The 15,700-nt window shown below is 42.0% G+C and overlaps 1 protein-coding gene across 1 annotated transcript in view; it reads right to left on the reverse strand.

The window, feature by feature from the left end:
• Positions 1–15,700, reverse strand: part of LOC137424749 (uncharacterized) — a 69,218-nt gene that overhangs the window by 7,042 nt on the left and 46,476 nt on the right. The window contains exons 6-8 of the mRNA XM_068112513.2: positions 4,377–4,448; positions 2,733–2,795; positions 2,282–2,350 (exon numbers count right to left, since the gene is read on the reverse strand). Coding sequence (XP_067968614.1) covers positions 2,282–2,350; positions 2,733–2,795; positions 4,377–4,448 — 204 coding nt within the window. The remainder of the gene's footprint in view (positions 1–2,281; positions 2,351–2,732; positions 2,796–4,376; positions 4,449–15,700) is intronic.

The following is a 15,700-nucleotide window of genomic DNA, read 5'->3' on the forward strand; positions in this document are numbered from 1 at the left end:
TCCCTAAAACAGCAAGTTTCCTGTTTGGAATGATTTTCAATCTCGTTTGACTGAGACAGGCAGACAGAGTAAAAAATCTTTTAGCTCACTACTTTGCACATGTGCAATCAGGTCAAATTCAGATACAAAGTTCTGCAAACCTACAGATTCGTTTTCCGATTCATGTTCAAAATATAACATTCAATTGAAATTAAGTTGTTCCTCGATCATAAACTGATGTTTGTGGATGTACGGACAGACGGACACAAGTGAACCAACTGCTTAAACCCGCTTCTCCCTTTGCTTGTGCGGGGTAATAAAAATAATAATCTATCTATTATGGAGCAGATGCGTATATGGATATATACGTATGTTGTACAATGTACAGTATCACCCGCAAGGGCAGCCACCCACAAATCCGCAAACTTAGAGGGTAATGGGGAAAATAGGGTTAGGGACTTCAACTTTAAAATTTGTCCAAACTGTACCCTTAATTAACATGTTTGTGCATTGTTTTCTGCTACTTATTTTCATGAATAAGAAAGTTATGAAGAACATAAAAGAAAGTTTATTTTCTTGAATTATTAGGATCATGAAACTTACCTTGACTTAACGGAGCCACGGTATGGTAAAACGAAAGACTCGTCTTCATACTCATGTTCCGATTTGTGTTCAAAATATAACATTTGATTTAAATAACTTGTTCCTCGATCATAAACTGACGGTCAAAACTGATGACAGACAGACGGACGGACATGAACAAATTGCTTAACCACACTTTTCGCTTCTCGTGCGTGGGGTAATTATGTTTTGGAGTATGATATGTAGTGAACAATAAAATTTATTTTAAAAATGACAAAAATTATAAAGTGCATTTCCAAGAACGTATTGCAGCACATTGCCCACTGAAAGTGGGCTGAGAAGGGTACTATAATAATAATAACTAGCCGAAACCCGTGGAACATCCACGGAAGGGAGGATGCGGTGTATGGATAGAGTGTACCATTATGGATGGCACAGGGGAGCGCTCATGGGATCTTCTTCTTCCGTTAAGCTCCAATTTTTTCTCTTTAAGTTAAGTCCAATCAGTCCTCTCTGCTCGAAGTGCTCAGGCCATGCCTTCCCACTCTCATACTTTTATTTCCGTTCGGTGTAGAAAGAGATTGACATATCGTTCGTCTGTTTTCAGCTCGTTATCTTTAAGCTTCCTTATGTCTCGCCACCTGCTACACCTCTCTGAGTTATGAGGATTTATGCAACGCACCCCGAGTATCGCAACGTCACTCCATTTAACTTTATTAAAATGACGATAAAGACGTTTCCTTATATATCCTAATTTAAAATGTTCAAGGGAATAAAAAGACCATTTGGTTCACACCACCCATGTTCACACCATTCGACTGTCCAATCAGCGGACGGCTCGCTTCGCCTTCGCCCAGCAGACGCCAATACGATGGCGTCGTAAGATGGCGTCGTATCGGCAGTTAATCGGATGCTTTTGGGCCACAGCGTCGGCTAATTCAGATTTTTCGAGTATGGCTGTATGTGATAAACAAAGAGCGCGGTTCGTAGTTCGTAAATCCATTAGTGCCGTGGGCATCGGGTCACTGGGTGCGGCGTAAAAGGGATAACAAAGTCGAGTCCTTACGCTATTATTATATAGATAATAATACTTGTAAGAAGAAGAAGAAGAAGAATAGTAATCTTACGATAATTCACCAAATGTCTGTCTGTCTGTTCCCAGGTACCGCAAAAACGGCTGAACCGATCGCAACAAAATTTTGGGTGGGTAATCCAGTGACCCCCGAAGTAAAATAGGCTATATTGTTTTTCCAATTTTTTCCCAATTTTCCAATTTTTCCAATTTTCCAGTTTTTCCAAACACGATGGAATAATATTTACCGATATGAACAGTGATGTGGCTTTTATTGAAATTCTACAAATACTGTTTAGATTTTGATGATTTGCGTGCGATATGATTTAACGGCTGTTTATATAAATCGTTTAAAATTAAAAAGCCTTCAATTTCTGATATTTTGCCTTTTCATTTGGGCTTCCCAATTGTAGCCCTGCCCGTAGGGCAGGTACCGTTGCTAGTAATAATAATAAAATAATATATTTTGAGATAATTAATTTGTTTTTTAGGGTAATATTTCTAATATGGCAACACTGGAGCTAACCACCACTGAGAGTGCATTAGGGCATTCCAGGGCTTTAAATATTCTTTTCTTATATATTATAGTTGAGGAGCGGGTCAAAACAAAAGAGCAACATCGACGAAGCGATGAATAGTGATACTTACCAACATCTTGGTTTGATGCGTGTTTCATGATCTCGTATACAGACAAATCATGGTCACCATTTTTCTTCGCTGAAAGATTAAAGAACAGCAGAAAGAGCAATACTTGTGTTATTTAAGATCAAACCCTGATGTGACCAATAACGCAACCCATCATGATCATCGTCATTAAGCTTGTGGTCATTCTCAGCTGTTTTCTCTACAAGAAGACTGTGAATGAAAGCAAAGGTCAGATTGTCAATAATCCTTTGGTGGATCTGAGTCGTGATAAGGCAATGAATCTGCTCAAAATTTGGAACAACTCAAGTTGGAAATAGGTGTGAAAGAGTACGTTTGCTTTCAACTTTTATCAATAGAGGTTTATTTGTTGCTTCGCTTTTAACCAGAAGAAATAATTTCCAACATAAAACCATTACAAACCTCACTAAATGGAGCTAAATATTCCCGTACTCACAGTTTCCTTTCATAACGCTGTCAATGTTCTCGTAGATAGGGTTTTGCCCGTCAGTTGCTGGAACTGTGCCACAAACAAACACAGTGCGAGGACATCATCATTAGTTTCGTATCGATCTCTGCAGGCCCGGTCGGGATACATGGAAGTACTAGCTGTGTCTCAAGTTTCTTGTGGCTTTTGATGCTCAAATGGATGAGAAACAACTTGATTCAAAAACCAAGCACACGGCCCATCTTGCTTTGTTTAAAATAATGTGCAAGGAAATCCAAGTCACCTGGATATCGCCTCGTTCTAGGTTCATAAGTTTGCATAGGCCCACTGTAAGGTCACTTATGGGTTAATTGAACAGCCGAATGGTCACAAATCAATAGTGTACCTTAATGTGTATATGTGTAACTGGTAAGTATGTCAAGACATTGAAAATCTAGCTTATTGTCAACAGCAGGCAATACGACACATTACGTCGACCTCTTGCAATAATTTACTTTCAGGATGTAAACATTGTCAATGTTACCAAAATTGGGATTACAACAGATAAAGTCTCACGGTAGTAACCGTCACAAGGAAGTTACAGTGAGACAAAAGCAGAAATGTAAATGTTGAGAAACGTTTCCCCTCACAGCAATAACCAACCATGTGGCAAGAGGCAAACAACTCGTACAGCTCTTGACTTATTTAGTTATTGATTTTATTATCTACCGAATTATTCAGCCGAGGCACAACGGAGGAAAGCTATGTTCTCACCACTGTCTGTCCGTCAATAGGATATCTCAAAAAGTTGCGGACGGATTTGGACGAAATTTAGTGGACAGGTTGGGCAAGCGATGAGGAGGAATTGCTTCAATTTTGGGGAAGATCCGGATCAGGATATGAGAATTTTTTTAATTTTGCAAATGATTCTTCACCATTGAGAAATGAGGCCAAAAACTACATATATATATCATGATATCTCAAAATGTTCTGGATGGATTATCACAAAACTAGGTGGATGAGTTGGTTAGATGCCAAGAACAAGCGATTCGATTTTAGTTCCGGTCCAGATCCAGATCCGGCCCATCAGTGGGATACAAAACGTAAACTGTTCAGCCTGGTGGAGGTATGCTCTCTACCGAGTACTGTTTTTGTTTTTGAATATACCGTATATTTACAGGAAAGGGAACCAATATTATAACAATGTACATACATAATAGTACCTCCACTTGCACCATCTCTTGTTAAATTGGCATCGGCGACTCATTGAATGTGTACGCCTGGCCCATCTTTCACAAACCAGTGGGCCAGGGCTGACGTTCGACTGGAGCTGATTTGGGCAAGAATTTGAAATTTGGCCAGATGCCAGCAATAACACGCCTACTCGTCATATTTATCATCCACCTAATGCTAGCATATGGGACGCCCGGCTTGATGCCCATCCGAGGGAGGGCTCTTAGTGATGCCACATGACCTAGTCTGCCTGCGAAGCATGAACCCAACACTTTATAGTCATGTCTGGAATCAAAACCAGGCAAGACAGCTCAAAGGTAAGTGTGGTACCTCTACGCCATCCTTTCAGACATACACAATAAGTACTGGGATGTAAAGAATGAGGACTCGGTACAGGCCGGTTCAAGGATTTTCACAGCAATGTCAAAGCTATAGCCTTACCTCGCCCTGCTGCGATTTCTCTTTGCATCGACTCGTATGCATTGTCTTTGTTTGGTTCTATAGCACGATTCCCTACACACACACACACACACACACACACACACACACACACACACACACGCACACACACACACACACACACACACACGCACGCACGCACACACACACACACACACACACACACACGTTGTGATCAAATAAGTGAATCAGATTAAAAGATGAAAAGGACATTTTTACAATTCCGCAAAGGAAAAACAACTTTAGGATTTTAACTTACGACACAATCCTTAAAGACAATTAGAATCACTTTCAAAGCAATTTCTCCAGGCACATTCATCTCCATCTTATCACCACTGCCTGATACTGCCAAGTGGCAACAACCAAAACATACCTTAAAATCATGATGCGAACATATATTTACACTGTGGAGAGGTTTATTATCTGTCTTAACTAAACCTGTCTTGTTTACATTTGAGAGAAGTTTCATGAGACTTGGCTGAGGTTTCATGCGACTTGGCTGAGGTTTCATGAGACCTGGCTGCGGTTTCATGAGACTTGGCTCTGGCTTCATGAGACTTGGTTGAGGTTTCATGTGACTTGGCTCTGGCTTCATGAGACTTGGCTGAGGTTCCATGCGACTTGGCTGCGGTTTCATGAGACTTGGCTCTGGCTTCATGAGACTTGGTTGAGGTTTCATGAGACTTTGCTGAGGTTTCATGATACCTGGCTGAACTTTCATGAGACTTGGCTGAGGTTTCATGCGACTTTCCTGAGGTTTCATGAGACCTGGCTGAGGTTTCATGAGACTTGGTTGAGGTTTCATGAGACTTTGCTGAGGTTTCATGAGACCTGGCTGGACTTTCATGAGACTTGGCTGAGGTTTCATGCGACTTTCCTGAGGTTTCATGAGACCTGGCTGAGGTTTCATGAGACCTGGCTGAGGTTTCATGAGACTTGGCTGAGGTTTCATGAGACTTGGCTGAGGTTTCATGAGACTTGGCTGAGGTTTCATGAGACTTGGCTGAGGTTTCATGAGACTTGGCTGAGGTTTCATGAGACTTGGCTGAAGTTTCATGAGACTTGGCTGAGGTTTCATGAGACCTGGCTGAGGTTTCATGAGACCTGGCTGAGGTTTCATGAGACTTGGCTGAGGTTTCATGAGACTTGGCTGAGGTTTCATGAGACTTGGCTGAGGTTTCATGAGACTTGGCTGAGGTTTCATGAGACTTGGCTGAGGTTTCATGAGACTTGGCTGAGGTTTCATGAGACTTGTCTGAGGTTTCATGAGACTTGGCTGAGGTTTCATGAGACTTGGCTGAGGTTTCATGAGACTTGGCTGAGGTTTCATGAGACTTGGCTGAGGTTTCATGAGACTTGGCTGAGGTTTCATGAGACTTGGCTGAAGTTTCATGAGACTAGGTTGAGGTTTCATGAAACTTGGCTGGGGCTTCACGAGACTTGGCTGAGGTTTCATGAGACTTGGCTGAGGTTTCATGAAACTTGGCTGAGGTTTCACGAGACTTGGCTGAGGTTTCATGAGACTTGGCTGTGCAATAACTCCAGATCTGCATCCCAAACCATGAGCTCAATTATAATTCAAACAGTTTTCAACCACCATCAAGTAATTGTCTTTCTATCTCGATCTTCTGTCACAAATATAAGATATTGTTTGTGACAAGTGACGTTTTAAAGCAGCAGGATAGTTAAATTGGAAGCACTCTTGTCTCTGAGCTGATTGTGTCTAAATCAAACATCCAGTGAGTCAATTCGACTAAAACAGACATTCTGGTGGAATGTCCGATGTGGTTGCTGCATTGTAGAAAACACATACTTTCCAAGTGGCTTTAAAGCCAACTGGCCAATCTGACGTTATGTGGATGGAAAATAATATGGTATATTTGAGAATACAAGTAAATTACACGGGTTGTATATCTATTTCAATTCCTTTGTAAAGTGTGATTGCATATACAGTCACGTGAAAAAGTAAGTACACCCCATGTAAAGTTTTGACTTTTTCAACATATTTCAACATACAGCTATTTGATCTTCATTTCAACAATATTGATAGATAAAGGTGATATAATATAACAAATATCATGAAACATTTACATTTTGTAGTCCATTGTATAATTTAAATAAACATAAATGCATATTTCGCATGTGGAAAAAGTAAGTACACCCCTATATTTATCACTACTTCAAATACCTAAAATTAGAATCAGGTGCACCAGCTCAGGTGCAAATGATTAGAACATCGTCAGAGAGGATCTTGGAGGAACCTGTCTTATTTAAACCTCAGACATTTAGTTTGGTTTGCTCTTTGTTGTTGAAGTGTGCGGCGTCACCATGCCGAGATCAAAAGAGCTCTCTGAGGCCTCAGAAAGAAGGTTATAGATGCCTACGAGTCTGGGAAGGGATTTAAAAAGATCTCCAAACAATTTGAAATCAATCATTCGACTGTCCGGAAGATCATCTACAAGTGGAGAAGATTCCAAGCAATTACCAACTTGTTCAGGCCAGGCCGCCCCAGCAAGTTCAGCCCGAGAGGAGACCGCAAAATGCTGAAAGAAGTCTCTAAGAACCCCAGAATGTCATCCCGGGACCTACAGGTAGCTCTTGCCACTGTTGATGTCAAAGTGTATGAGTCTACCATTAGAAAGAGGCTGCACAAATTTGATCTACATGGGAGGTGTGCCAGGAGGAAACCTTTGCTGTCCAGAAAGAACATCAGGGCAAGACTAAAGTTTAAATGAACACCTCGGCAAAGACCAGCACTTCTGGAACAATGTGCTCTGGACAGATGAGTCAAAGGTAGAGCTATTTGGCCACGGTACCAGAAGACATGTTTGGCGAAAACCAAAGACAGCATTTGACCACAAGAACCTGATACCAACTGTAAAGCATGGTGGTGGAAATATTAGGGTTTGGGGAAGCTTTGCTGCATCAGGGCCTGGGCAGCTCACCATTATAGAATCCACTATGAATTCTTCATTGTACCAGAGGGTGCTTGAGGATAATGTGAGGGCATCTGTCGGAAAGTTGAAGCTCAACCGAAGGTGGACCAGGCAACATGACAATGACCCTAAACATACCAGTAAATCCACCAAGGAATGGCTGAAAAGAAAGAAATGGAGGGTTCTGGAATGGCCAAGTCAAAGCCCGGATCTAAATCCCATGGAGATGTTGTGGGGGGATTTGAAACTAGCTGTGCATGCAAGAAACCCCTCAAACATCACACTGCTGAAAGAATTCTGCATGGAGGAGTGGGCAAATATTTCTCCCAGTCGATGTCAGAGACTGGTAGACAGTTATAAGAAACGCCTACTTGAGGTTGTTTCTGCCAAAGGGGACAATACCACCTATTAGAGCCAAGGGCGTACTTACTTTTTCCACATGCGAAATTTGCATTTATGTTTATTTAATTTATACAATGGACTACAAAATGTAAATGTTTCATGATATTTGTTATATTATATCACCTTTATCTATCAATATTGTTGAAATGAAGATCAAATAGCTGTATGTTGAAATATGTTGAAAAAGTCAAAACTTTACGTGGGGTGTACTTACTTTTTCACGTGACTGTACATATTAGGTACACAGAATGCAGGACTAAATTAAGTTGTAGTTCGCAAAGCTTCTTTATACAATAATAATAATAATAATAATAATAATAATATTTTTCATATTGAATGAATAACATCATTTCTAACTAAAAACAAACATCCCATTTACAGTTTCCACATTACATCCCATGGATATTGAATACGTCGTGACATAATGTTTGACATAATCTCTTTTGGCCTTGACCTAATTGAGGTCGTGACCTCATTGTAGATATTTTAACATTTTTCACTATAACTCGACTAAGGTTTGTCCAATCAGAACAAAATTGTGCTCTGGATATCCTGGAGCAAGACCTATTTACACTTAATTTACATCAAATCTCTCCTTGTTAAAGGTCAAGGTCTTACACCTCTACACGTACAATATTAAACTACCATTTAGGTTTTCTTCCTTTTTTTCTGCCAATATCCAAGGACTTTTGGAATGAAATATTTCCCTCTATAATGATAATACAAAGTATGCGTGGTTGACATATTTTTTGACATTGACCTAATTTAAGGCCATGATGCAATTCTAAACATCTGAACATTTTTCACCAAAATTTGACTAAAGTTTGAAGGATTAAGAACAAAATTTCCCTCTCCAAATATCCCAGAGCAAGGCTCATTTAAGTTACATTTACATAACATTCCCCTCCATTTAAAGGTCAAGGTCTTACACCCCTAGGAGTACGAAACCACCATTTAGGTTTTTATCCCCTATTTTTCTGCTAATGTCTGAGCTGTATCTCAGATCAAATCTAATTTTGCATCAATAATGTAAATAGAAAGGATGCAGGATTGACATTTTGACCTTGACCTAATTTAAGGTCATGACCTAATTAGAGACTTTTAAACATGTTTCACCATAACTCGACAAAGGTTTGTCCGATCGGAACAATATTTCCCTCTCTAGATAGCCGAGAGCAAGGTGTATTTATGCTTAACCGATCGGAACAATATTTCCCTCTCTAGATAGCCGAGAGCAAGGTGTATTTATGCTTAATTTACATCATACCCCTCTGGATTAGCCTGGTGTTGGCTTAGCGGTTAGGGTGCCGGCTTGGGATCCCAGGATCCTGTGTTCGAATCCCGGTCGATCGCTGAATTAACGCCAGCGGGGTTGACAGCCTGTCATCCTTCCGAGGTCGGCAAAAATTGAGTACCAGCTTGCTGGGATGAATGATCACGGTGTGTACCCTGATTTAGAATAGGTACCCCGTATCCCTGCGCATCGTAAGAGCGTGACCAAGGGTTGGCGTCAGGAAGGGCATCCGGCCATAAAAACATTGCCTCAAACAGGGAACCATGATTGTCATGGGGCCCGCAAGGCTAACCCCCGCTTTAGCGGGGAAATGGCCTTAAAACGATCATTCATTCATTCATTTATACCTCTCTGGATTAAAGGTCAAGGTAAATGGAGGTCTGAAAAACGCGTTTTTTGTTATCGCTCAATTTTGCCATTACCGCTTGGCCTTCCAAGATGTTCTTACATCATAACAGTGGACTTGCACTAGAGTTGTGCACCTGTTATTTGTTCGGTGTCCATGACCTACTCTTTTCAGATTGTGACCTAATTAACAAAAACACCTGGACAAAAAATGCAAGGACATTTTTTGAGTTGCCATTAGTTAATACTAGGCTATCGATCCTTAGCCAATAATCCCCACAAAGATGGATTGTAAGTAGTTTCAGTTAATCAACATAATGTTCTAATCTACTGGGAAATGGTTTAACGTTATTTGAGCTTGTAATTCATGAATCAAGTTGGCTGTCTCATGTGCTCGGACTCCCTTGTGCCCATGGGAAATGTTTCACATTATCTTTCAGAAAAGTAAGTTACATAGGCCAGTACCCTGGCAAAGGTGCAGTCTTCCCACACATATTGATCCATATTTTAAACTGCCTTGAGTTCTTTTTGGTGCTTGAAGCTACCAAAAGAAAAATAAAGAAGTTAAATTTGAATGTTCTATGTTCCTTTTTTAACCACTCTTTTCATGTCCAAAGTAAATTCACTTCGATTTTTAATCAGGTTAATTATCAGTATGAACAAGTGATGTTCATGATGTGATATGGTATTCCTGATATACGGGCTGGCAGGACAGCCTAAGAGGTATGCATATTCGCCTCCGATCTGTCTAGTCTGGGTTGGAATCCCGGCCCATCTATAAACTGCTGATTTGCCAACAGGAGGAGCGTCAACGTGTGCAACATCCCTCGGATGGATGTGAAAGTGGAAGAGCTATCCATCTGCTACCCCGCTTAAGCGAGGCGAAAAGAGTGGTTAAGCAATTGCTTCACTTCTGTCTGTCTGTCTGTGTTTGTCTGTCGACAAGTGTCAGTTTATGATGGAGGAACAACTTAATTTCAACTGAATGTTCTATTTTGAACATGAATCGGAAACCGAACCTGTAGTTTAGTTTAGCAGTACTTTGGCTCTGTATTCCTCCCAATCGCAAATGCGCAGAGAGGAGTGAGATCATATATTTTACTTTTTCTACCTGTCTGGCAGACAAACAACATTGAAAATCACTCGAAGAGGAAACTCACTGTTTGCAAGGTCATAAAGGATACAAACAACAGGTACAAATAACTAATGTAACGTGTTAAATAAGGTGGTGTGAAAGATGCTGCATCAATGGTAGTAATCTTCCAAAAAAAAATTCTAAAACTTTTAAAATGTTTCTTTTATTTCAGGTAAATTATATACTTGAACATTGTAGAACACAAATCGTCTTTTTGGAACTTTCAAAATGCTTCCATTTAACGGTACTTGGACAAAAAAAAATTACGTCATTTTACATCATCAGGACCAATCAAATTTGCCACTGGTCGACTCTGCCCATGTCCTTGTTTCTCAAGACAGTGCGAGGTAAGGTGTTCGATGAACTTTCTAGTTGGTGGATGTCACAGATCCCACGGTGTCTCTCACGAAGAGTTATCGCCGCAACCATGAACCGATTAAGTAAATTCCTTTCCTGACTGATTGCTGCAAAGTCAATGGCAAACCACCTAGTATAACCTTTGCCAAGAAATGGCTTCAGCAGCACTGACACTTTGTCAAGAGTATGATGGTACAGTAATATTGATGATGATGATGATGATGATGATGATGACGATGATACTTGACACAGCGTTTTCTTTTTTTTCTTTTTTTTTCTTTTTCTGCTACTATGGTATTGTGCAAAGCCTGGTTTTGGCTTAGCAGTTAGGGTGCGGCATGGGATCCTAGGATCCTGGGTTCGAATCCCGGTTGATCACTGAATTAACACCAGGGGGGTTGACTCAGCCTGCTCATCTCTTCCGAGGTCCGCAAATTGAGTACCAGTTCACTGGTAATGAATTCCCTGTGTGTCGCAAGAGGCGACTAACAGGGTTGGTGGCAGGAATAGTGGGGCAACTTAGCATAACAATTGTGCATTTTGTGAGGAAAGCACCAAATTTGGCACACTAGTAGACTATCATATTATGAAAAGATCTGGATATTGGGCCATCTCAGATTCAGAGATTTGATTTTTGCAAGATGTCGATTCGATTGGGATCGAAGAGAACACCTTCTTCGTCTTCTGTACAGTGAAGTTGCCAGCCCTGAATTCTCTGGCTACATCTGGGTGCTTCATTGGGAGTGCAACCATGTCCCTCACGTGAACAGGGACCCACCTGGCATAGTGTGTGTGGTCTAAGGCATGGAACCATGGGACCAGTTCCGTCAGGGCATCAAGGCATATCGTGAATGAAGCCTGCCACAGAGAACGCACGTAGACCAGTACCAACATCTCTAGTTCCAGCACAGTTGCCCAGTACTGAAAGTTGGGAATGTCTTCTCCTCTCTGGTGACACCAGTCTTCGAACTCAGGCAGGTCTTCTGCATTGTCAGCATATGTCATACAGTGGCGTTCATACGCATGGTGTTGCAGGATGTGCAGTGCCGCTGCAGTGATTTGATGAGCTCTTCTTGTGCGGGTGACGTAGGCAGCTCGCAGGAAGGAGTCGGCCGTCCCTGGCGTTCCAATCTCAGCTTGCAAATCTGCAAAATCTGCAAATCTTGCAAAAATCAAATCTCTGAATCTGAGATGGCCCAATATCCAGATCCTTTCATAATATGATAGTCTACTAGTGTGCCAAATTTGGTGCTTTCCTCACAAAATGCACAATTGTTATGTTATATTTAGCTTAGCTGCCGGACTTGAAGGGCATCCGGCTGTAAAACATTGCTTCAAAAAAGGGGACCACGGTGCCCCAAAAAGGCCAACCCCTGCCTGCCCTGCGGGGAAAAATGGCCTCAAAAGGTGTTTTTTTTGTTATGGTGTTGTGCAAGTTTGAGTTTCTGGGAACATCCATGTTAGGCTATGAGCCTTTTCCTCCATTCCATGGCACCGTAAATTAGGCAGGCAAACTGGGTTGGGGCAAAGTGAGTATAATGACCTTATAGAATTACCTCCGCTCTATTCGCCGATAAGTATCCACTGTGTTATCGCTTTTCTCTCTCCATTCCTCATTAATCTTTTGTTTCCTATTCTCTCTTCTGATTTCCGTCATCGTATTGGTTTATTTTAGCTTTTATTATTTTCATTAGTTTATTTCTTACACAAGAAGCTCAAAGCACCTTACAGAGTCCAAGAAAACACAACACTTCAATAGTTTGAAGTAACTCAATGGTGAAGAATCGCTTAAAAAATTATCGTATCCGGATCTTCACCAAAATCGAATCAATTTTTTCTTGTATTTGTTCCTTGAATCAATCGAATCAAGCATGTCACACACCAACCTGTCCGCCAAATTTCGGCCGAATCCGTCCACAACTTTTTCTGATATTTTGTTCACAGACAAATAAACAAACAGACAAGGGTGAAAACATAATCTCCATCCACCTTCGTTGGCGGAGGTAAACAGAAGTGATAACACAACCAACGTCCACCTTCGGTGGAGGAGGTAACTACGTCCAATATTTAAACACTTATTGGGTCTTTTAAACATAACATTGTCTTTTAAATATAATTTTCAGCATTTGGATGATAGAATGGCAATTTCGATATCGTTAAGCATATTTTTCCTGTTCCAGAATACAAATCTTTTCTGTTCCTGAAAACAAATCTGATTCATGAGAATATTGGAAATACAAGAAATATCCGTGGATGAGAGGAGTCGGGTTCCTATCATTTCCTGTTAATACAATTAGCGAGTGGTGGCTGTGCTTAGCACACACACACACACACACACACACACACACACACACACACACACACACACACACACACACACACACACACACACACACACACACACACACACACACACACACACACTTCTCTTTTCACCGATCGATGCAAAAATCTAGTATAATTTATCTTGTGGCTACGAAACCAAACAACAACAAAAAATATATATATAATGGCACTCACAGCCACACACCACTCCCACAACCCCACCGCCTCCACCTCCCAAACATGATTAATAGTAATTATCATCATCTTAAACTTGCCCCAGATATGACCTTCTCATCAATGTTAAGAAGCACAAAGGTTTGGGTGGAACGAGCCCGTCTACGAACATTCGGCCTTTCACGGCCCCATATTGTCGGGAGTTTTTGCAATACTTTTTGCAATTTTGCAATACATCGTTTTGCAATACACTGCAACATACCAACTTTTTGGACAAATTGATCAGAAAGTTCTCCAACTGTTTCACTGTGCAGAGCACACTCCTTTCTCGCAGGTACGTTTACAAGTACTTTCGGCTTCTTTAAAAGTTTGTTTAGTTGCTTCATTCTGCAATTTTTATCTGGCAGGCATGAAATCTGCCCAGACCACGCCGATGGACTAGGGGTTTCTGCACATGTGTGTCGAGCAATCTGTGGCGGATCACTTCTAAAGTGCCTTATTATCAAGGGGCTATTCACAGACGTGCTCCGTGTCCTATTGACCAAGGTTGACAGGTGGCAAGTGATGAATTGACGATCGTCTGGATGACACAAGATCCTGTACCTGAAATGATCTTGCAGGAAAAGTTTCACAGTGCAATACACATCAGTGTAATTGTTGCAACTCTAGTTTGTCAGGTGTGGATAATTTCAAATGACAGAATTGTACTAATTGCTCTAAAACAGAAGTGAGGAAAGCGCCAAGGATGTGGAGACCGATATAATTAACTGATAAAATTAGGTCTAATTAGTGTGCATCTTAGCCAATTGCATCAACACACTAAAATATATGCTCAACATCAAGTTAATGTGTCTATGTTGCTCATTACTGCACATCGGATTTTTATGTGAAAAAATAAAAAATATTTTTTCACATAAAACGGCTTTTTTGCGCGCAAAAAAATTATTTTGCTATTTTCGGAGAAAAAAAGAATTTCGCCCTTTTTCGGGAAAAATAAAATAAAATGCCCTTTTTGGTCGAAAATGTCTGGCAACGCTAAAAAAAATTAGGGAATTTTTCAAAATTTTAAACTGCAATCGAAATTTGTAACTGCGATCAAAATTTTTAACTGCGATCGATCTCAAAAACAAAACGTTGCGTCCACTTGCGTGCGTTGCGTCCCCAGCGTGTACAGCAGTGAGAGAGTGTACACAAAGTGTGAACAAGTCTCCTATCAAGATGAGTGCTGCTCTTCGTGACAAGTGGCTGAAGGAATTCAACGCTGGCGGCGATGGGGCCACCTTCAAGTACGTGTCGAGTGACACGGCTTTCTGTCGAGCTTGTGAAAACACTTTCCGGGCGAAGCAGAAGTCTGAGCTGGCCCAACATGTCCGAGGAGACCGCCACAAGAGCAACTTGGCCTTGAAGAAGAAGAGGACGGTCACGCAAGCCACCATGGACGACTTTGGTGGCGGAAAGAGGCACAAGTGCGACGTCGTGGCTCAGGAGCTGTGCCAGGCCATGCTGGCCGCTGGCATCCCATGGTCGAAATTGGAAAACCCTGCCCTCCGGTCGTTCCTGGAGAAGCACATCACTCTCCAGATCCCCGATGAAAGCTGGATTCGAAAGCACTACCTCGACAAGTGCTACGACGAGGCCTTGGCGGGGATCCGTGCCGACCTCGGACAGCAGCCCATCTGGCTGTCCGTCGACGAGACGACCGATTGGGCAGGTCGATATGTGGCCAACATAATCGCGGGACGCTTGTCCAAGGAGGGGTACTTTCGTCCCCACCTCATCCAGTGCATGTTTCTGGAGAAGACCAACTCTGGGGAGATCGTGCGTGCAGTCAATGACACGCTGCGCTATCTTTGGCCTGATTTCAAGCCGGAGTGCCTCAAGGTCCTCGTCAGCGACGCCGCGGCCTATATGATCAAGGCCGGCCATGCCCTGAAGGAACTCTTCCCGGACTTGCTGCATGTGACTTGCGTTGCCCACGCGCTCCACCATGTCTGCGAGACAGTCCGAGAAATGTTCAAGGACGTCAACGACCTGATTGCCACGACGAAGAAGGTGTTCGTCAAAGCCCCGTCGCATGTTGTCCTTTGGAAGGAGCAGCAGCCCAATCTTTCTCTCCCCCCGGAGCCCATTCTGACTCGGTGGGGGACGTGGATCGACGCCGCGGTGTTTTACACCGAGCACTTCGAGGCCGTCAAGGACATTGTGGACCAGCTGAACGATGACGACGCGATGGCAATCCGGAGTGCCAAGGACCTGTTCGGAAAGGCGGACATCAAGCTCAGTTTGGTCTTCTTAAATGCCCACGTGTCGTTCATCCCGAAGATCCTTAAGCAGCTGG

This window comes from Myxine glutinosa, chromosome 4 (genome assembly GCF_964187855.1).
Source record: "Myxine glutinosa chromosome 4, kmMyxGlut1.1, whole genome shotgun sequence".
Taxonomy (NCBI): domain Eukaryota; kingdom Metazoa; phylum Chordata; class Myxini; order Myxiniformes; family Myxinidae; genus Myxine; species Myxine glutinosa.